General features: G+C 48.6%; 1 protein-coding gene across 1 annotated transcript in view; it reads right to left on the bottom strand.

The window, feature by feature from the left end:
* The window catches only part of LOC113562957, an 88,118-nt gene that overhangs the window by 41,119 nt on the left and 23,672 nt on the right, over positions 1–23,327 (bottom strand). The window contains exon 5 of the mRNA XM_026973818.1: positions 15,531–15,654. Coding sequence (XP_026829619.1) covers positions 15,531–15,654 — 124 coding nt within the window. The remainder of the gene's footprint in view (positions 1–15,530; positions 15,655–23,327) is intronic.

The raw sequence follows: 23,327 nt of genomic DNA, 5'->3' as shown, positions 1-23,327 counted from the left end.
CCTCGACGTCCCCCCGCGCGCCACCGCCGTCTCCACGGCGGCGGTCTCCACCCCCGGGGGCGGCCGCCAGCCAGTATTAAAATGAATTATTTAATATTAAACTTGGTAATTTTTAACCGTATTATATCAGAAATTATTTACGCGCCGGCTTCAGCGCGCGCGGCTATTTCCCGTTCCCTTACGTCTGCCACCCTCTCAGCTCCTCACAGCCTCCTCTCACCATGGCCGTTACCCCCTGTGTACCCCCCTTGATGGCATCGAGTCGGTTTTCTCGTGGATCATCCCCGCGATTTCTTCGTGGATTATCGTCGCGAGTGGATTGTTGCCGACGATGGTTTTGTTCGTGCTGAGATTCTCGCGAGAGCTTGATACTCGGAGAACTCGCGAGTCTCACGGTCATGCGAGCGATTGTACGTTTACTTTTGAGAGATTGACAAAAATTGTACAATATTGTATGTATTTACTAGAATAGAACTCAATTTTCACAGCTGTCGCGAACGTTTAGGTCCTAAAATGGATTTGATTTATTTAACGATTGATACTATTTAATGGTACCGCTCAATTACCGTATTGCTTGTATTTTTCAACGGATACGAAAATATTGATCGGTGACCTTAAAATGTGAAAATACTTGAAAATTGTGTGGTGTGTGGTATTGCAACATATTTTAGCGAAAGCATTTAGTATGACATAAAAATTGCGTCGAGAATTGTAAATCTGCCACGAAGTCAAAAATCGCCGGTGCACCTTGCAAATAGTAAATACTCTTTTTTTCATGCTCAATTGACAGCGTAGATCGTTTCGATCATTGCCGATGCTAAAATACTCTATCCGCCGAATGATTTAACGATCGTGATTGAGATCGCTACCAGTTCTCAATATTTCAACTAATCATCACTCTTTACCGCGTGCGAAAATGCGAATTCCTCGATAATGCAGTCGGCAATGTTGTTATGCTTTCGACGGAATCATTCTGACAAACAACGACAAATAAACGAACGTGTGTCCATGATCAGCCATTGTAACAACTGTAAAACTCGACGCGTCTCTCTCCAGACCCGACAGATGCATAAGCTCAAAGCCCAAAAGACACATTTTAACACGAAAAACTGTTCCCAGAGCACTAAACTCGCGACGCGTAAAAATTGCAATTGAAGGTACGATCATAAAGATCCGTAACCACGCAACCAACAAAGTCGAAAAAAAAAAAGATGAACCGGATTAATCGCAACATGCGCTAAGAGAAGAGACCGTGCTATTCGATTCGTGAAAAGTGACGTCCTCGTTTGCATGTAACATGCCGCGAGTAAAAAGGAAGCTGGAGCGATAGATTATGATTGGATTGTCGCGACAATTACGATAATTACCGTTATCCCGGTTAATATTAGCTAAAATCGCCGGCAATATCCAAAACTGTCTAAACAAATGGGCGAGCAGTTGCAGGTCTTGCAGGTCACGTGATTAGCGATCGGTAAATATTGGCGTGCGCACGTACAGACGTAGGTACGTGCGTTACGCGCGTATACGCACGTAATACGTACGCGGCGATCGCGCGGAATTAGCATTACGAAGCGTGCACGCACGAAGACACGCGCGAGCGCGGCCGCACGCTCGGTCGGCCGCGTGCACGGGCGAGGCCGCGGTATTAATTGTTACGACAGGAAAGGTAAATAATTATTATAATTGTCCGGTATAATAATAGGATTCCGCGTTGGAGTGCCGCTTACATATCGTTCGTCGTAATAAAGCGCCCGTGGATTTCGAGCTCTCGTCCATCGATATCAATATACATGCGGGAACGGGGGTTGGTTAACGCGGACGGAGAAAGAGGAAGAGAGAGGGAGGACGTATGCATGCGTGCATGCCTGCATGTGTACTCGTAAAATTATATATGTACATGTATGCACAAGCAGTGACGGCAGCGGCGGCGGCGGCTACTCGCGTGCGCGCGTGTATAATGCATATCGAGCGGTTATATTATATGCGCGCGCGCGAGTGCGCTCGCTCACTCGCCTAAACGAAAAGCCTAAATATACCGGGCGGCGTGTGGGGATCACGCCTATAGGCGGCTATTTGAGCGATAAACAAGCGCGCTCGCGCGGGCGCACGAACGGGAGAGAGAAAGAGAGAGAGAGAACGCATGACAGGCGGGGTGAGGCGGAGTAGCGGAGGAGGGTATACCCGATGTGTCACACGCGGCGAATGGTAAAATGTACACACATATACCGGGTGGTACGCCTCCATTGTGTAACACGCCCCGCCGGTGTATCAATTGTGATTAGGGACAAAGATCCGACGAATTATTCCCGTTCCCGGTCTCTAATCTGATAGCCGCGGCGCTCGTGCGCGCACACGTCATTGCATCGATTGTTTCTGCATGTGGGAAATCATAAAGGGCAATGCGTTCCAAGTGTCTTCATTGTGCGATAATAATGAAACGCTAATCAAGTGTATCTGGGCGCCAGCGAGAGCGCCGCGCGTCCCCCTCCCCCGCCGCGCCCCCGTTCCGGCCTGCCGCCCCTTTTCCCGCGACCCCCGTCGACCCGCGGATTAATTACCGGCTTCGCGATGCTTAAATTATTTTCCTCCCGATCGAAACAAACTCACCTGCACGAAGCGGGTAACTCTATCTGCGCGCTAAGGGGATCGCCCGGATCGCCCATAAATCGAGAGCCATTCCATTATACGAAACGATACGTACATACGTACGTAGGTACGTACGTACTTTCGGCCTCTTCCGCTGCGAGCGAGAGATCGAACGCTCGCGATCAGCGTTTTGCGCTGAAAAATGCGGCTGTTTCTCTTTTTTCTTATCGTGCCGCGCCATCGTCAATCTTGGATGGATCACTGAAGGTAATTGAACGGCATATCACCCAGCGCAGCGTTTTTCTAGCTCCGACCCCTTAGATCGCCGATCTCAAATTGGATGTGCAGCATTCTGACGAATGGCACGCGCGATTACGTAAATCTGACAGGCGGAATTGTGGTCAACTATTAACGTTTTATCATGCCTATCTTTATTCATGATTTCGCGTCACGAGACTTGATCGTCAATGTCAAATTAGGAATACGCGGTGTTTTAAAATTAAAATTTTTCTGGAACATTTATATGAATAATGGGATTCGCAGAAAAATAACATTAAAACAGAAATGACACTTCCAAGCAGAAACCCTACATTTTACTCTCGATTAGCGGGCTTTATCTGCCATTTTGTCGCTTCAGGAGGGAATAAGGGAAACGTTATTACTCGCGAATGAGATGAAACCCGCTCGAGAGTGTCTCATAAAAATTTTTGGCCAGCACACGGAGGCTTTTTTACGACTTCATCGAACTGTTACCATGGCTGACACCGTAATAGTATTCGGGAGGCGCGCCCCCCAGGGTCCGAGGGATGAAAAACCGAGGGGTAGACGGACGAATCAATCGCAAACACGGGAGGGCTTCGGCGCTTCCACCGCTGGGTGTCACGACACTGGGTTACCGGGTGTGTGCACCCTCGCTTGAGCGCTTGAGCTCGCTCCATTCCGCTCTACACCCATCGAAATTCGGCTCGCGAGAATTCCACGCTTCGCTCACGAGGACGCGCCTCGTGCACACGTTGCAACGCACCGCGATCGCGGTACCGTGAATCCAGCGGCCTCTCTACCGGATGTCCCACTTTTGTCGCATCATTTTTTCATGTCAGTCCCTCTTTTGTCAATTCGGGATTGACTTTTCCTCGACGAGAGAGAGAGAAAACACCGCGGATTAATTACGTGCTCGGCGAGGCCTAAATTATTTCCTTTCCTAATCGGGACGAGCTCACTTACGCCAAGTACGTTCACCTACGTGCAATATTTACACGGTGTTTGAGTAATTAACGAGAGTGTAAGAAAAGGTACTCTCTCTGTCCACTTCAGTTACAGCGCGATTCGCACGCGACTTCTTTGCGCAAGGTTCATTTGCATTTTCCGCCGACGCGTTATCAATCGAATCGACCGACGCAGAACGGGTGTCGGTATCCGCGCGGCGGTTTCGCGATCGCGTGGACCGTAATTTTCCTATCGCGGATTATAAAACCCGATGATTCTATCCCGCGGGATATTGTTTGCCGTGTAAATATTACCAAAACACTTCGCGGCATGCGGTGTGCGCCGCACGCGCGCATGCAGCAACCCTTCGTTACCCCATTCCCCTCCCATCTGCATATGTTGCACGCGCATTATTACACGCGTGTGCGTGGTGGACGAGTTTCCGATACGAGTTGTGAACTTTTGGGTTTCCATTTGGCGGCGCGTCCCGATTGGACGAATCGACATTGTCAGAGGGTCACCCCCGGCACCACTCCCGGACGCGTCACGCACATTCGCGCGGACTTATGGGCATAATTCGTCGGTATTATTTGCGAGAGGGGTCGTGTGCGCGCGCGAACCGCTGCGACGCTACCCGCTAAGCCGTGCTTTAATCCGCAACTACGCCGCGCGACACTCTGCAGGGCTTCCGCCGTGTTTACCAGCCTCTTCTACCCTTTGTCGCGTGCCCTTACTCCACGGCGTAGCCCCTCGAGACCCCGCTCGAACCAGGGAAGACTACCTGACCCGATTCAACGAGGCGGAGACACGAGTCCGCCGAAAATGATTAAAATATTGTAGATGCGCGAGTCGGTGATTCTCAATGCGTGAATTTAAATGCAAGTCGGATAATCGGAATCCTGGAATGGCACTTTCCACATTTGCTTGCGTTACATTCGTGCAATGTTTAACGAAATCACTCTTGTTTGGGCCCGATGAGAGTGATTTCTAGAAAATTAGCATCGCTTTAAAAATATTGCTTTGAAATCAAACGTGATTTAAAAGGAAAAGAATGAAAGAATGTTGCTTTCTTACATGGTTTCCTTCATTACAGTAATGTAGCGAATTTTTGATCTTTTTGCTATTGATTCATACTATACATGGAGAAGTCAATAGCCCTCACTGCGCCTCGCTCGACGTACTTAATAGTCGCTCGGAAGCGACAGTAAGACGTTACCGTCCCTAGCCCTTTTTTAGATTGCTCATGGACACAGACACGGAAACAATGAGCAATTACAAGCATGCAATATCGGACAGGGAAGCAATGAGCGGAAGAGAGAGAGAGAGAGAGAGAGAGAGAGAGAGAGAGAAAGACAGCGAAAGGGAAAGGGGAAGGTACTTGCAGAAGAAGTGCACGGCCGCCAATCACGAGGTGTCAGCGGCGGCAGGCTGTCATTAGGCGATTAAATTCCCGTAGCAGCCGATCTGTCTTCGTTCGCGTAAATCTTCATCAATTTTCGATTTTCCGCGCGTTTTGGTGCGACGCGAGACGAGACGAGGCGAGGCGAGACGAGGCGAAACTCCGCGCCGAAGGGCGAAAAGCACCGTTACCACGCCGGTGATCAATAATACATCAAAGAATAACGAGAATATCGTGAACGGTCGGCCGAAACGTCGCGACGGCTGAAAGTAACTCTACGGGACGTCTGTCACCTGCGCTAAAAAATATTTCGATGATAAATTCTCCGATGAACCTGAAGTCGATTTCTCCGCGACGCGCCGCGTTATTTTGCGACTGCTCCATTCCAGCGCCACACGCGTCTCGATAATTAATCCCGTGATTAACGGTTGATTCGAGTGAAGCTTGATTGAAATCATCTGGCAATCAAGGCTTCGTCGTCTTGATCCAGTTCCAGAGGCTCGTATGCTTCGCTTCTCAACATTACACGTTAATAATAAAAACCAAGAGATATTAAAGAATAATATTGATTGCTCTTGCGTCGAGAATGCTAATAGATTGACTCTGCATGATCCCTCGCTGGTGAAAAAGTGAAATTTATCGAAGAATATGTCATTAAAATATCTCGCAGTTGCGACGGGATAAACTTATACATATGTCGAGTTGATGACGGAAATTACTCAGCAGTATCTTCGGTGTACGTGGTATTTTTCGAATTACGCACAACACGGGTTGTGACCCGCATTAATCATAAACTTTCATACGCGCATTTAATTATTTATATTATTAATGAGCGGAATAAAACTTACGTATTAGCAATCTATATTAACGACACTTGTGAATATTCAAATTGTAGACAATAGTTTCAGTGGGCAGGACGCTTGCTTTATTACACGTAGTGCGGCACAGTAACTATAACTGCATTTTAAATTTATGATAATACGCTTATTTTTCCTGCACCTTTGACTCGCTCGTCTTTTCTATCAGCATGAGTCTTCGAGGTCTGTTTATAATTAACGTATAAAATTCATGCTACGTGTACACCTACGTTATGCAAGAATTACATGTTTCTCAACCGCGACCAAGTCCGAGATCAACGTCGCCTCGCCGCGGAATTCGAGTCAACGTTCATTGTCATTTTTTCATTTTTGTTTTTCGAAATATACATCTCGCGGCCGAGTCTTGAAAATAAATTTGTGCATTCGTGCAGTCATCTTCAAGCTCACTTATAAGCGTTTGTCGACTCCTTCAAATTCGAATGGTAACAAAACGATGGCACGTCATCGCCTATTCGCGTCTCCGCAACGCGGTGCAATATGCGTCTCTCGCTTAATCGCTGCTAATCTCGAAACTATTAATGCCCCTCTCCGTTTCTGGTAAGTAAATGCAGCCCCGTTTTGCGAGCATACGCGTATGTCGGCGGTAATTTATGAGATCCTCTTTCGCCGGTCGATCGATCGTGCGGTGCGGCGACGTTGCGATTCCGCCGCGTGAGCATCAGGCCGCGTGCACATGCGAGCGTGTTTGCGCAGTGGCTGCTTAAAAAGGCGTGTCCTCGGTCGCCGCACGGCAATCATCGCGAAAATTGTGCGGTTTCCAATTGCGCGTATTGAAAACGGCCAACAAACCGTGTACGCTCGCTCGCTCGTTCTACTAGTGCGGGGTGGAAGCCGAAGAGGGGGCCGGGATTCTATAATATTAAAGGTAAATATCCTTGAACGCTCGGTCATTAGAGCGAGCGATGCGTCCCGACCGGCCCCGCCGACTCCCGCAATGATACGGTACGGCGTGCGTCTTATGTAAATTTCAAGGCACGCACTTCACCGAGGAAGAGAAAAATTCATGCCTGTCCCGCCGGCCAAGGTCTCGTTTCCTCTTCCTGCGCGTAAAGCACCCGCGACGGGCCGGAAAAACTCGGAGAAAGGGGGAGTACCCGGGGAAACCGCGGGCGGTCTATTCCTCGGATTCACGAACGAGGGGGGACATTAGGAAGCCCACGTCGCCGTTCAATTACAACGTCATGTATTTCTTTTTCTTCTTCTGATAACGGACTGTTCCGCTCCAGGACAATTGTTTTTCTAATGTCTTCATAATTTCACGCGTGGCTATTTTAGCGTGGCTCCACTCGCTCTACGAGGTACATGAGAATGAGCGAAGAAGAACGGAGTGGCGCTACTTCCCAGCGATCAGACTGCAACTTGTTCCACTTGTGACGATTCAGTAATCGAGTGAATTACGTTTAACCGAAATCGAAATGTAATAAATAAAACCGGGATGAACAATGAACGCGTGCAATCTAAAAATATCACAAGAACAAAGAGCAGTCTCTGCATCCCGAACGAATGGCAGGATGCCAATGCGGGATCTTCGAACGCCCTTCAGCTTCCATCGAAGTCCACTGAGTCCACGATTTCGACGATCGCAGATGCTCACAACGGATAATGAGTTTCCGTCGTTCCGCGGCGCAGCCGAGCCGAGCGGATAGAAGGAGAAGGCGAGAGGGCGAGCGCGCGACTGACGGAGAAAGCAGCAGAAAGAGAAAAGAGCGAGGAAAGGAACCCACGGATGGACCACACGCACACACGACTCGCGCGAGACACGCCACACGCGCGCAAAATGCACAAACACACACACACACACACACACACACACAGACACGCGCACGGACGCACGACACAATCGTCAAGCGAACGTGACCGAGGCGGACCGAGTTCATATTGTAATGCGGAGGGGTATCCATCCCGCTGCATTATCGTACAGTCCGCGGCAGCAACTGTACGCGCCGTGCCGCTGCTTCCGCGAGCGTGTCGCGACGGCGAAACACTCGGCAGTACGGCACGGCCAGTACCGAGTACACGGCTGTGACATACGCGTGCCCCGCGCGGTTACCCTCGCGATGCAGCTCGAATGTATCATATATGTGTATATGCATATATCTTTATTGCGTCCACTAGCAGAACGTGCGGCAGCGAGGCCTCTTCTCCCGCTGGTTGCGGTACGCGAGGAGGCGAACCGCTCTCGGAGCGACCCCCCTTGAGGATGACCGAGGGCACACACGGGGGGGCTGGAGGCATCTTCTCCCTCGAGCTTCTACTCGAAATATTAAGTCGTAACCCGTTCGCGGCCAGATGGGTGGTCGCGAGCGGATTGCATGCACCGTCGCGGGGAAATGCAAAATCGTCCGTACGTGCCCGAGTCCGTCCATCCGTCCGTCCGCTCGTCCATCCGTATGTACGAGTGCGAAAGTGCACTAGTGTGTGCGTGTGCCGCGCGGCGGATACGGACGACGATTAGAAAACCGGAAATGACGAGCGTGGATCGAGCGTGGGCTCGCCTCTCGATCTCTCGTCTCTCTCTCTCTCTCTCTCTCTCGTCGTAGGATCTCCCATGGAGATCTGTGGGAGGGGGAAGAGGAAAGGGATGAAGCGAATGGTAATCAGTCCGGCCGCGACTGTACTCGAGATAAACGAATCACGTATTATTATAATGGCCAGTTGCTAAATGGTTTTTTTCAATCCGTCCATCTCCGTCCGCCTGCGTCGGTCGTTCGTCTCCCTCATCCCCCCTCCCCCTTCATCCCTCAGCACCGGCCACGCCGCGCGTTCCTACATAGTCCTCCGGCTCGTCCGACCGCCTCGCCATTAATACTTCATTATAACCGTAATGAAAATAATAAGAAAGGCCATTTATCCGAGTCCGTGTAGTTTGCTGTTTCTTCCTTTCCTTCTTTCGTTCTCCGTCCGGCTCCGCTTTCGTCCCTCTCTCTCTGTCTTCTCTCTCTTTCTCCCGGTCATCCTCCCTTATTACTTTATACATACATTGAATGGGAATCGTGTTCCCGTCCCTGATGAACGACTTGTCCTGTCTCTGATGGAAATCGCGGAACGTTCATTAGATACAGAGATCGTGCGGATAGTAATAACTTACTCTATAACGCTGATAATATTAATAACTTCGTATTTTCGAACGTGATATACTACCTTTGCTATTTCATTATCCTCCGTTATATCATAGTTTGAAATTTGAGTACACTGTATTTCTTCTGCTACTTGTAAATTTGCGGAAATTTTTCAAGTTTATAACATAACGTAGCATATATAATGCATTCTCTCTCACTTTCACTCTCGAACTTTACGAGACAAATATGTTTCTTCGTGCCAGTCCTTGATGTATTACAATGATGTATACAACTTTCTAAATTAGCTTTACAAGTTTCTCGTTTTTCATTTTTTTTAAGTACAGGGAAACACATTTAATCGTTTATTCTTCGTGCCACATATTCATTCCTATTAACGTGTCGTTTAAGTGTTCACCGCATTCTTAAAGCATCGTGCAACGCACTCGATCATACAACGTCATTACGCGTCATGCAACGCATTTGGTTTTACATCCTTGTGTTTTGCTTCTGCAGTACATTATGATACATTCAGTCTTACATACCGCGTGCACGCTTGCGGTCTTGCGGCCCGAAGCGTGTCGTTTCCAGTAATGATCGACGGCGACGACAAAGAAAAAAAAATCGCCGACCGATCGCCGACGACGACGTCCTGACGTTCAGCTCGGCGGAGAAGGCCCGACGAAGAAGAAGAAGAAGAGAAAGCGAGGAAGGGCGGAACGGGGCATTTTCATTAGCATAAGATTCTTTTTAGTAATCTCGCATAATGCCTCTCTCTCTCCTCTCTGCTACCCTCCCCACCAGCCGGAAAGCGGGAACGGGCATGCCAGAGCCTATCATTATAGAGAAGGAATCATTGGATGATCTTAATCATGCGAACCGCTCTCCGTGCCTCCGTGCCGGCCAATCGCGTCGGTCGATTTCGAATAATGGTTTCCAGCGGCGTTGCGCTAAACTCGGAAATGCATGCTGGCGAACGCGCGCGCGAGAATCCAAGGAAACTATAGACGGCACACTAACCGTTTCACATAATCGTGAAATTGATTGTCATCGACATGGATGTCCAGGGAAATATTTTTCGAGGATGATGGAAACGAACCTGATAGTCAAAGAAAGAAATATCCACGGGATCCTCTGCTGTACCATCTCGCATGGAAACGTTAAGCAATAAATATCGCGCGATCAAAATTCCATAATATCTTAATGTAACAATTAAATATATAATTAAAAACATTTGCGAATTATAGAAAAATACTTTATGAAACAAATATTTTGAAAACAGGCAAAACTTGATTAAATATAATCACGATATACCAGAAACAAGTGGGCGAATAAAGTATCTGTAATATCTAACATATTATGACGTGACGTTTTTTTCCAAGAAAATCGTCGAATGCTACATCAGCTTTAATCCCACGGAATGCGCGGAGGGAACGCAATATCCAGTCCGAAGTTCCGAGCACGAAGGAAGGAAACGGACGAAGGAAACGAACGTCGGGCGACGCGGTCGGATCCGGTACGACCCCTTTAAAATCGGCTCTTCTCTCTTTTCTCACTCTCCTTCTGTCCGTCTTTCTCCCTCGCCCTCTCTCCTTCTCTCTGTTCTTCCCGCAACCCCTAATCGCGAGAGGTCGAGAGCCTTGACCGTGGCACAGCTCGACCTATCTCAATCCGTAGCACAGGCGAAGGGACGAGGTCGCCGCCGTCGTGCCGTAAGGGCTTCCACCCTTAAATTCCGGACAGGAGCTTTGCGGCCGTTAAGGGGTGGTGTGGGTACGGCGCGACGGGGACGGCGGGCGTCGGGGGTGCGGGTGGCGATGCCGGCGGTTTCGCTGCCGTGGAAGTGGAAGTGGCGTGGGACTCCACCGCACCACCGGCCCGGCCGCGCGTTTCATCCCCGGGAAAACCCGTGAAAACCGCCACTTGTTGCGTTACCTGCTCTCTCTCGGCGTGCCCTCGATTGAACGAATATATACGGGCGAGTATATACCGCGTGTATTTGTACACTCGCCCATCCTCCACCTCCTCCCCCTTATCCTGTCCACCTTCTCTCACCACCCCCCTATGGTTCCCTCTCTTTCTCTCTCTCAAACCGCGATGCCCATATTATATACGTGCCAGTAGCACGATGAAATCGCGGGGACACCGCGAAAAAGTTGAGTTACGTTAATGATGTCGTGCCGCGTGAGCGAGCAGATTTCGCGGCCGCTGCGTGACGCCAGGCTTGCGCTTCCAAACTTGTTGATCAAACGGTTCGCGGCGAGCGGTTTAACGGAGAGAGGTTTAATCTTCCCCGGGAACCAATTCTTCCTGCGTTGCATATGATTCGCTGGCGAATTCTATCTACGTGGATTTAATAAAGGATGAAGGGACGGACGAACGAACACAGATGCGTGGCACCGGTAACACGTTCCCGGTTTGGAGAACCTTGAAGAACAATTAACGCTGTGACATCAACGTGTGATGTTGCATCGAGATCGATCTCTCGTGGATCAAAAGGATACCGAATGTCGCCGTAATGACGACTATTAACGTCGAGATAATCGAGTCCCGCGAAAGAGCCGTCGGGGAATCCGGCGAGCGTCTATTCTCGGCTGCTGCTCGACCTTGAGGATCACAAGATCCCGAAAATCGGATCGAGCGCTCAATGAATGGGGGGACTCGGCTGCTTCAGAGAGAGGAAATGAGGAGGAGGTTCGGTGCGGTAAGCACGGATTTGCATTCAAAGCGTGCAATTTCCGACGTTTTCGCTCCTTTTTGCGCGCGGTTCCGAATATCTCGCGACCGGTCTCCCCATACATGTGGTAGCCCGATTCTATCCCCCTTCGACACCGCCCTCGTCCGCCGATGTAAAGAGTCCACACACCCTGCACTTACTACCGGCTAGACGCAAAAAATGTCGACTTCGACATCGACGTTTCGGGAATAAAACGGTCCTCCTTTGGTCTCCTCTCCCCCCGCCCTCTCGTCGCTCCTGTTCTCGCTCGCTTTCTCTCTCTCTCCGTGATTTTCGATGTAGGCGCTGATCACGGGGGTAGGTAATATCAGTGCCCCGAGGCCGCCACCGTCCAAACAGCGCGCATAAGGGCTACGCCGATCATGCTACCGGGTACCGAAGCGCCGAATATCGAAATTACCTCCAGCCCCGCTTGCCCGCCCGCCCACGGAACTAAGACTCGATCGATATAATCATCGGTCTCTCACCTGCGGCCACGAATCGATACGCGCGCGTTCACCGTGCGTCCATGGAAAAGGTGGCCTGCTCTCGGCCGAGGCAGGATTGAGGAGGCGAGGGAGACCACGGCAGGGATGGAGAGGGAGCACCTCCAGAGGAAACCACTGCCATGAATCCGAAATCCCATTCAGAGAACCGAGTTTCGAATTCCACGACCTACGAAACTTACTCCGTATTCCATCTTGGAACCTCCTTGAGCTTACTGGATACTACAAAGGTTTTGGTCCAATTGATATACTCCAGATGCTTCAACTTTCTTTCCTTTTTATCTGAAGGGAAAAGGATAGAAAGTGTTCTGAAGCACTTGTAGTTTTACGTCAGTACGTCAGTTTTCTTAAATGTTTTTATAAAGACGTAATATTAAAGCGTGATTAAGATTTTAATCTGGATTTTAAATAGTTAAATATTAGCAATCAAAGTGACGGAAGTAAGGATTCGCCTATCTGCTCAGACATTAATAAGTGATTAAAAATCAAAATCATGTTACTTTGGGGAGAATTTACCTTTATAGAGATTAAGTATTAACATCGATTAAAAATATAAATCTCAATGTCAAAATTGACAGTAACAATCGCGACCGGGCAAGGGGAGGAACTGTACATCCTATAAAATCGCCATCTCTTATTAATCCTCAGAGACGGAACGTTGCAATTTTTATCGCATTTTCTTATAATATTGCCTCATCTATTAGGGATGACAATCGATAAATAATGCAGCCACATACTATTGTAAGCGCGACAGTCCAGCAAATGACGTAAGGAGGTTAATCGAGTCTTCGTATCGCGATAGGGACTTCCCTTCTGGCGCCTACTAGATTCGATTTCCGAATCGAGCCCTTTACGAATGACGTAAACGATTCGCAGATAAGTGTTGACGACGGCACGCTCTCGAGCAAGCAGAGCAAGCTTCAAATCGATTTCTTACGACCGTGTGAACCCGACGAAATCCTAGGCCCACCCCCACGATCTGCACCTTGTTAACGCAATAAAAAGTGATTACATTAGTTTGCTCCACGCCCGAATTAGATACCGATCTTTACGAGGGAAGAAGCGACTCTAGAGTTGGATAACTACGGTTAGATAACTTTGTAACTAGACTTACATAACTGCGGCGACTGACTGCGCGGTTGAATAACTGTAGTTAGCGATCCGCGTGTGTCTTTTTCTAAACCACGACGATAATTGCGCGAGTGGGCAGGCGAACTTTCTGAACGGTTGCGCTCTTAATTACGTGCGCGCGAGGCGTCCCGACGCCGCGCCGGTGACATTCGCGCTCGTTTTCGCGATCGCACCTCGCGATTCCCCGCGAATTCAATGGAGTCCGACCCACGAATTCTGGGTCAGCCGCGTTCCCGCATTGTCGCCCGTAACGAGACAATCGCGGCGATAGTTGTACACGATGTAACGCCGCGCCGCCGACCCGCTCGCAGCGCAAGTTTCATTAAATCCCTGTACGGCCGGCAACCGACTTTGTTCGGATAAAGAATGGGATATTAAAATTGCAAATTAACTTTTGTGGCAATCCCCGATTCTCCCCGCTGCCCTACCCCGGCAACCACCCCGGCAATTCGCGGTAACGTCGACGAGCCGTGCTTTCGCGGCGTGCACTAGCGCTTTACGCGCACATATGCCGCGGCACAAAGGGATGCTTTAAAAAGGCGGCCGTAAAAATTTCATCGTAATAACCTTAGAAATTTTATAGAAATCGTAAATTTGCCGAGTCGGCGCGCTTGCCGTCCGCCCGCGAAACCAGCTGCAATATTTAAACGCCCCTCGGAAATAATTGGCCGACTGGTTGTCCTGCGGCAAACGCGGTCCGAACGCGAGAGAGAAGGAGCGCAAGGTTAATTATCACGTAAGAAAAAAACGAATCGGAAGGAAAACGAAAAGAGAGAAGGAGGCGCGTTTTGCATTTGCGCCTACGTGAAAATCTGGCGCGAGGCCGAGATGAGCGAACCAGTGGTGGTGGAGAGATGGATAAATAGATGCACATATTCCGCGCTCTCCGAGAGACAAACATCTCGGAGCGCGTCGAGCAAGGCAGATTGCGAAATTAACACGAAGGGCAGGAATCAGGGATAATCCGACGCGATCGAGAGTCCGCGAGCTACGGCATCCACGGTTGTAAATTCTGTGCGTTCGCGCGTGAGCGAGCGAAGCGCGAGATGCGCGGGATAATGATACGGTATTTCTGGCATTCCGATAATCCGCCGCGATAAATCACGCCTAAACGGACGCGCTCGATGCCGTAAACACACGTTGCACGCTGTGCGTCTGCTGGTCCCGAAAGTCGAAGATTGATGATATTTTATAAGTTCGTCGAGCGGCGAGGAGAGTCCGCAGCCGGTTTGCGCGATGACTTACTTCGAGGACGAGCCTCGGGTGTTCTCCGCTTTTGGTATCCCTTTTCAAGGACTCGTGAATCAGATAATAAAGGAATCATGGTCTTTTTTATCGGATTTTGATTTTTTCTCAAAATCCGATAAAAAAGACCATGATTCCTTTATTATCTGATTCACTTTCACAAACAGGTTTTGAAATATGCAAGAGACGTTAGACCAAGAGATTGGAAATTAGGAATTTATTAAATAATATTATTATAGTTATTTGTATTTAACACGCACATGCAGAGAATAAAAAATACAAAGGATATATATATATTCCTTATATTTGCTTCGGATATTTAGGCAGATATTAGGATGCACTGACATTTATAATCTTCTGACACAAGAAAAAAGAAGACAGTACATTAGCTGCAGCGCGAGGAGTCGGGTCTTTTTCGTCTCATTCATTATGATTCATCAGCTTCGGTATAACGCAACCTTTAGAAAAATTTGGAAAATTGGAATCTAAGGAACCCGCCGGCACATATTTATGCTTCCACGGAGCGATCTCCACAAAAGCCTCTCTCGCTAGCATTCGGTGCTGCTTTTCCCTTTCTCGATACGGTCGAACGTAATTTCGACTGCCCTTACCCTTTGTAAATCGCCCATAAGGCGAGGAACTAGATGGCCCCAGGACGAAACCTCTTTATCGTTTATGTCGCGGACGGGATATGCGTATATACACGTTGCGGCCGCAAAGACATCGAGAACCGACGTCAAACGTCCTGCATTAAATTACATTGCATTTCCATGGCGGATAGACGAGGGACGCGGTGCATATGCATACCTGTCCTTTGTCCGGCGCGATGCACCAAAACGGTGTACCGGGTGGCTCGTTGTGAAATTGCCGTAACAGGACTACCACGATCTCGGAAACTGTGCTGGCTGCGAGCCGGAGCGAAATCACCGACCTGAAACAAACGAGCGAGAGAATTCATTTTCTTACGATGCATCTCTGATTGCGCATTTGCATTTGAGCGGCGATTCGTTTCGAGGAGACGTATCTTTACGTCTCTTAGATTCGAGTGGTCCGGCTCGGATACTCCCGTATCCGACGTTCCCAAATTTCGCACGCACCATGTAGATCAGGAAGGCACAACGGGGGTGCGAGGGAGACGGATGGAGAAAGAGAGAGAGACGCGCACACGTATACGAACCGTCCCTGGACACGTGGTAGTTAAATCGAATTCCCCTGCTGTCCTGTCCGCCGGAGACACAAAGCAAAGGTTGCCCGGAGTGGATGGGTCGCCCTGGGCGACCATCTAGCAAATTGCGGTATCTAAGTGCCCGCTGGAAACGGTCCGCTTTATCGCTCGGCTCTCGTCGAGAATTTCGAATTTCGGAAAGTCGCTCTCGCTCGCTCCGGCGAGATCTCCCGCGAGCGCGCGTGAGCTCGCGGAGGGATGTCTCGCTCGAAATCGCAAGAGCGGAGGAAATCTCGACGGATTTTCGTCGCTCGAACCACACCCCGTCGCGATAATTGAAGCCCCGCAATGTAGATGGAGACTAACGACTTCGTGGCGCAGTGTGCGCCAAATTGCTGAATAAAATAAATTGCTCATACGCGCGTTACGGCTTGTAATGCGCGTGGACAATAGAAAGACACTGGTAACGAAGACCTTCCTGATTTTTATTTTTGTGTTATTTGCGAACAAGTAATAACGCCATATGTTTTTTTTTATATTTAGAACAACACGTTATCATTGCACTCTTTTTATAGAATTTGCGATTATTTATTTCGATACTTAATGAAACGATACCAATTTCATCGAGCAGAATGCGACTTAATAATGACGTGCAATTGTCCATCCCGTTCTATAAGTGTTCGTTCTGATCCAAAAGCGCGATTAGACCCAACTACGTGGGGAAGAATTAAAACAACAACTCTCCAGTGACAGATCGGGACGAATGGACCACCAACGGGGTCGAGGTGGACGAAGGATCATTAGGGCGAATTTTCCGCCGTGCGATTCTCTGATTGCCTCACGTACGATGGTTACGCGCGATCATTCGATTCGATGATAATTTCTCGAGCGCTTCGGCACGTCCGACTCGGGGACGAGCGAAGGGGACGAGGAAGGGGAAGAGAAAGAAACGAAGGAGACGAATGGGACGGACGAGGACCAAGGGGGGACGATCTCCTACGATCGTACGCAATTACATGCTGAATCTTTAATGGAATGTTTCGAGCCTGGAATTAGTCGAATGCCACGGAAAGCCATCGCCACGTAATGCAGCCATGGTCCTTCTATCCCTCCTTTCTAGCGCGCGCGAGAACGAAGGACTCCTTCTTCTGGATCTTATGCCTCGGGTACGTGAGTCCCAGAGACAGACTACCGTCCGTCTTCTGGGTCTTCTGGGTCTTCTGGGTGATGGGAACCCAGACAACGCGTTCCTACCGCGAATATTGGATCGTAACTCATGACTCCATTGAAAGATTTGAGCGACCGTGCACTGGATCTTAAAATCCAGACTTCGAGAAGACAAACAATTTGAGTAATCTCGAGTTAAATTATATAATTGTATAAAATTACATAAAATTATATAAAAGTTAATTATATAATTATAAAATACATTTATATTAATTATACATATATATACATATAATTATACATATAACTAATTATACATTTCGAATTATATAATAATTATAATTAATTATATATTTCAAATTATATAATATAATAACATAATTATTTTAATTATTAAATTAAATAAATTATATAATTAATTATACACTCGTAATTTGATCTTTATATGTAATTTTTATATAAAAGCTTTAATGTATTAAAATTTTAAATATATAATATTTAAGTCTTTTAAAAATTTCCTTTGAGAAAGTAAAATGCACTCGCGTTGCGTACGAGCAGCGCGTGAAAACGCCGATTGACGCGTCTCGCGGCCTCAGTCATCCAAGATACGTCCGAATGCCTTCTTTTTCTTAGCACGGAGTATTATTCCGGCATTATTCAGAAGATCGGAATGCAGGTGTACAGTTACGGTTACCAGTAACGCGCGTCGTACAGTGCCGGTTGACAATACCGCGACTTCTCGCCGCGGGAGCCCCCCGGCGACCCCCTTCCTCCCCGATCCGACACCGGTCTCTTGATTGCCGTCGTCATCGTCAAGCTTTCTTGCCCATTCTTTTCCACGCGCGACTCTTTATCCTCTCCGGTGTTTTTCCCCTACCACGCGACCATTACACGACGCGTGTCTTTAACCTCGTCCACCTCATTGTCGGGTTCGTGGGTGCGTTTGTACGTGCTACGTGCCCCGAGCCCAAGACTCACGGCGACAATCGATAACGTCGTCACGATCGCGGAGGACACGCATGCTCCTGTCCCCTTATGTTAATGAGCTCTTAATATTCCGCGCGTTCGACTTCTCCTCTTTCTCCCTCCGCCTCGCTCTTCTCCTCTTGTTCATCTCCCTTGCCCGCCGCGCTTTATCATCTCCTCTTCATCTGCCGTCTTGCTCGCGCCCAAGACACTGCACGTAGCAAGCAACGTTCGCAGCCACAAAGACAGAGAATTAATTCCTCTTTTCTTCAATCGCGTGGCTAAAGCCGTTACCAAGTCGTTATTCAACTTTCGGCGGGTCATCATCAACGCGTGTAATCGCTTGCGAGAGCACTCGGGAGAGAGTATCTCGAATCCGGTTAAATCGGCTTAAATCGACCGGCTAAGCTGTTCTTTTTCTCTCAACGAGGCACGATTGTTTGCATTTTGATTTTGTCATCGCTAATCGTTAAATGCGATAAAGATAAGCTGCATCTTTCAGCGATGCTTCAGAAATGGTCCCTATGCCTTCGCAGGGATTTGATAGAGATGGCCGGCTGCGATTGATGGGTCAACGAATGCAAGACACGAGAGGAATCGAGATTGCGGAATCGATAACAATAGCAATCGCCAAGGATTACGTAAGGATTCCTCCACACAGCGCGGTACGTCGCCCTGCTGATTTGGCCGATGCTCCTTTCTATTCCGGAAACAGAGACCATTCTTCTTGAAAACGAAACGACAGCCGGCCTTACGTAAGTGAGCCGAGTTCTCTCCGCGAGAGACGAGGAATAAGTCTCGCGAGAAGACGCGCGGAATCACGCGTCCCCGCGTTTAAGAGTATGATTCTCCCGTCTCGCATCGCACACATCGGGCCGTTCCTCTCGGCCCGAACTTGCAACGGGGCTATTTATCATCGTCCGTTAGATCGACCGCCTGCCTCGATCGAAAAATTACCGTCGACGCAATAAATAACGCCGCGAATTACTGGACGTCTTCGCGGCTCGCCAAGTTCGATGGCTTCAATGGTTGTCAGCTTGGGAGGACAGCTCGCTCCGCGAATTCTCGTTTGCATGATCGAAATGTTCGTTAAAGCTTGATTACTCCTGTCCGTGGCGGTAAAAAATCTCTTTCCTCTCTCTATCTCTTTTTTTTGCCAACAATCGTACTATCTCGCTTGAATCACATGGAAATACAGACTGACAGATTCTTACGTTTTACACTTCTCGAAGCGTGTTACTCGAAATGGAAATCCATCATACACTACTTTCTCTCTTACCTGTTAGTTTCCTAAACCTGTTACGTTTCCATCTTTAGACCAATCAAGACCAATGCACGTTCGAGTTTCTTTGTGCAGCATCGAAACTTGATGGGATATTCAGCACGGTGTGATGTTCGTCCAGAGATCCGCTCTTCAGACCGGAACAAAATGATAATCGACTAGTCGGTTGTCGTTCTTCGAGAATCGAAGAGGTTGACAACCGCCATTTGGAGCACGCACGCAAGCGAGGAAAAAGAGCAAGAACGAAGAAAGAAAGAGATACAGAGAGAGAGAGAGAGAGGGGGGGGGAGGGAGGGAGAGAGAGAAATGGAAGGAAGGAGAGAAAGACGGAAAGGACAGGCGCGAGGGAATACGCGGGCATATAAGTTAGCCCGTAAGTAAGTATAAGCGTCGCTCGATCGGATATCTCTCTGGCGCGTTTAAGCCGGTAAGAGACCCGATATCATTAATAATAATTATACAATTACATGTAGGTACGGTATCGGGGCCCCGGTATAGTTTAGTGCCGTGTTATTATCCCGTTCTCTCGTCTCGACGGCGGCGTGAGAGGTGCACGCCGGAGCGAGAGAGCCGGCTCTCTGCCCCGGTATAGATATATGTTATTACTTATAATATTTCATCTTCGGAATTGGCGGTTGCGCTTTGTTTATGCCATGGGAACGTCATAGGCGGTTATAACTAAGGGTGGAAAACGAGCCGCGCGCTCTCTCCCTCTCCTCTCCCGACCGCTCTCGCCGCGCCGTGTTCGCCGCGAAACGACGAGTTGCATGCCGCTGCATCGTCCGTCCAACCGTCCAACCATCCGTCCGTTTGTCCGTTCTTTCGTCCGAGCATCCGACCGACTAGCCGCTCTTTTATACCGCTGCCCCTTACACCGACCGCGAGCCGACATCCAGAGAAAACGTACTTTTGCGGCGAGTTATACGAGCGCGCTAACGGCGGCAAGCGCGGTGGCTGCTTTTTAACCGTTCGTCCGCCTGTAGAATTTAATTAAACCTACCTACGTACCCCGAACGAGCGAGCGAGCGCGCGTCGACCTCGCCTTTACGCGCAAATTTTTCGCCCAAGAACGCGCGCCCGCGCGTTTTACAGTTATGCAATCATAATGCACGTAACTAAGCTTTGACTGTCGCTGAATAATGCAGCCGGTTCCACGTACTCCGCTCGCGGCGGGGAAATATTATGTACACAGCCAAGGCTGGTCTTCGTGCCGGCGAACAGTAACGCTACGCGCGCGTCTTACAATTCGATCATATCGCCCCGCCTTTTCCCGGCGAGGATGAAACGCCCGTAATTCCCTCCAATTGTCATTCGGTAATTACCCGGAAAGTGTGGAACGAAGTTGTAGCGCCCCGGGCCCCGGGGATAACGCGATGCGAGTCGCGCATAAGGGGGAAGAAGAAAAAAAGCGTGTGAGGCTCGGAACAATATGTTCACTTGATGTTTAGCATCAAGTAAATTGTGATTCAAGACAATCCTGCGCGTGCAACAGCAAACGCTCGTGCAAGAAAATTGAAACTCCTGCAGTTCTTGTGCCGTGTCTTTGCCCTAGGAGTAAAGTTCTTGTTCTCCGCTGCGTGTGGCACGAGGAGTACGAACGTTTCCCCGATTACGCTGATTCGATGCGTGATTCGCTCGTACTTAGATTCACATAAAGCGCACGTAACACGACATTACTTATCCTGAACGTACATTAACACATTCACCGTCATGACGATCACCGATGACCGGCACTGAGCTTTCCGTTCGCGTCATCACGGATCACCATTGACTGACATGCAATTATTTATATTATTTGCAATTATTTATTTGCAAAATTGTTTAACAATAGAAGAGCATAATAGACAAAGTATATTCTTACCACACTCAAACAACTCTTAATATTTTTATTTATTATATTAATAGACACAGTGTATACTTACACACTCAAACAACTCTTAATATTATTTTATTTATTATATTAAAATTATAGAAATGATTATATCGAGATACCGTGAATCTTTACGGTGGATCTTAATAATCCAGTTGACGCGAACGGAAAATCAGCTAAATCACGCTGGTGAATGAACGGACATTCCGAAAGGTGAAACTTTTGCGATTGAGCATCCGACGACCAGCTAGATGTGTCCGCGCGAGCACGCGTGTACGGTACTCGCGCGCAATTTGTGCTACTTGCACACACGCATTTCTACGCATGTATACGCGGCGAGACTTCTCAAGTGACTTGTAAAGGTACGCAGCGCAGAAACGAGATCGGTTCGGCGACGACGACAAATTATAGGAATCTCCGACGTATTTCCCGCGGTATACACTTCTCGGGACTGGATCGCGGCCCCGGGTGTATCATTACCAGCTCGCCGTCAGATTACCGTATGTCCACGGTAATCTTTTTGCGACGATCGAGCGCGACGAGAGTCGCGCGTCGTCGCTTCGCACGCGTGTAAAAATCTGCGCGCGCGCGAAAGAGAGGAAGACCGTTCGCCGAATCGGACGTACGTGTGTATTATATGTAGGTACGTACATATTCGACGTTTCCACCGGGAAAATTTATTAGCTGACTGATTGAATATAGGCGGATGCGTTCCGAGAAGTACTATGCCTGATTAGAAAGCCCGGCATGCACACGGCAATGCATCTGCAGCCCCGCCCATTCCCGACTCGTTCGTTCGCACCCTTTTCTATATGTACATATGAATATATATGCGTTATACAAGGTGCTCCAGGCGACGCGACGTGCTCGAGCGCAGACGTGCAAAAGTACTTCGCGAGATGCACCGCGCAAAACAAGTCGTTCGTAAGATTCTTTCCTCTAGAATTGTGTGTTTTGTTCTAGTTTGCACGTTCGCGCGCTGTTTTAATGATTATTGCCCATTTTATGGCGGTGTATTTTACAATGACCGCTCCATGTAGCATTTATACATAAAATCTCAAGTTAATTCATCACTGAATCGTCTTTTGTTTTAATTACTGAGGTGTAAAAGAAATTTTTATGTAAATTTTTATCTTATACTAGTAATCATCAAGTCAACTTGCGATTTAGTCTTGAGGATCTGAGAGCAAATAAGAAACATGATCGCGTCCAATTCCAAGAAAATATCGATCACAGATTTATTGCAAAATCTACGAGGTGACACGCAACGCCTGAGACATCCTATATACGCGCGTGCACCGGCGTCCCGGCACCCCGCGAGGGGTGGAAAATGATGGACCTTCCGCGCCGTCCGGAGACTCTTTGAAGTCAATTTCACTGGGTGGATGTAGGGAACGAGAAGTCATGGCGCTCGCGCGCAAAAGTCGCGTTCTTCCCGGAGAGTGAGAAAATGACACGCAAAGCCGCTCGTCCATGCGTGAAAATAAAACGTCCTGTTTTCCTCCCGGGAGCTCTCTCGCGTATTACGACTCGCGAAAACTTTGGAGCCAGCGTTCTCGTTTGAAATGGAAAAGGAGACTGCTTTCCTCTCGCGACCGTTTTCCGCGACTTCCGCCAGGCTTCTAAGTGGCACTTTAATCGTTATTAATCCGTTTCCCTCGGACTTGGATAACATACGCGGAAAGTGATATCGCTGGATTCACGGAAAACTCAGTGATAAATGGTACGCTTGGCAGACCACCGAAGAATTAATGCGTTGCATCGATACATCGTGCCAACTTCTTCAACGTTACTTTCCAGCATTTCACTGATTATTATTCAGAATTTATCGTGCGCGATTGACTTCGTAAAGGGACAAAGTATTGATTCGGTACGTATGCGTATAAGTCTGGACTGATTCGTCACTGGATCTCTTCGGCGCGATCGTGGCAATCCGCCGGATATAGAGACAGCATCGGGTAGCATTCACGTCGATTCAACAATCCAGGCCGTTGCTTTTGTCAACGTTTAACCTGCCAATTTCTATCGGCGGGGCAAAGGCTAGGGAAACGCGGTTAGAGGTCGATCGAGCTGCGTCTAATCGCGCGCACGTGCGCGCGACAACGACGGCGGCATTTAATCGACAAGCAGCACCGGGAGTTTGCGCGAGTCGCA

The sequence above is a fragment of the Ooceraea biroi genome, chromosome 11 (assembly GCF_003672135.1).
Source record: "Ooceraea biroi isolate clonal line C1 chromosome 11, Obir_v5.4, whole genome shotgun sequence".
Classification (NCBI taxonomy): domain Eukaryota; kingdom Metazoa; phylum Arthropoda; class Insecta; order Hymenoptera; family Formicidae; genus Ooceraea; species Ooceraea biroi.
Note: the sequence above shows the minus strand (reverse complement) of the source record. Positions and strands in the feature narration are given on the sequence as shown.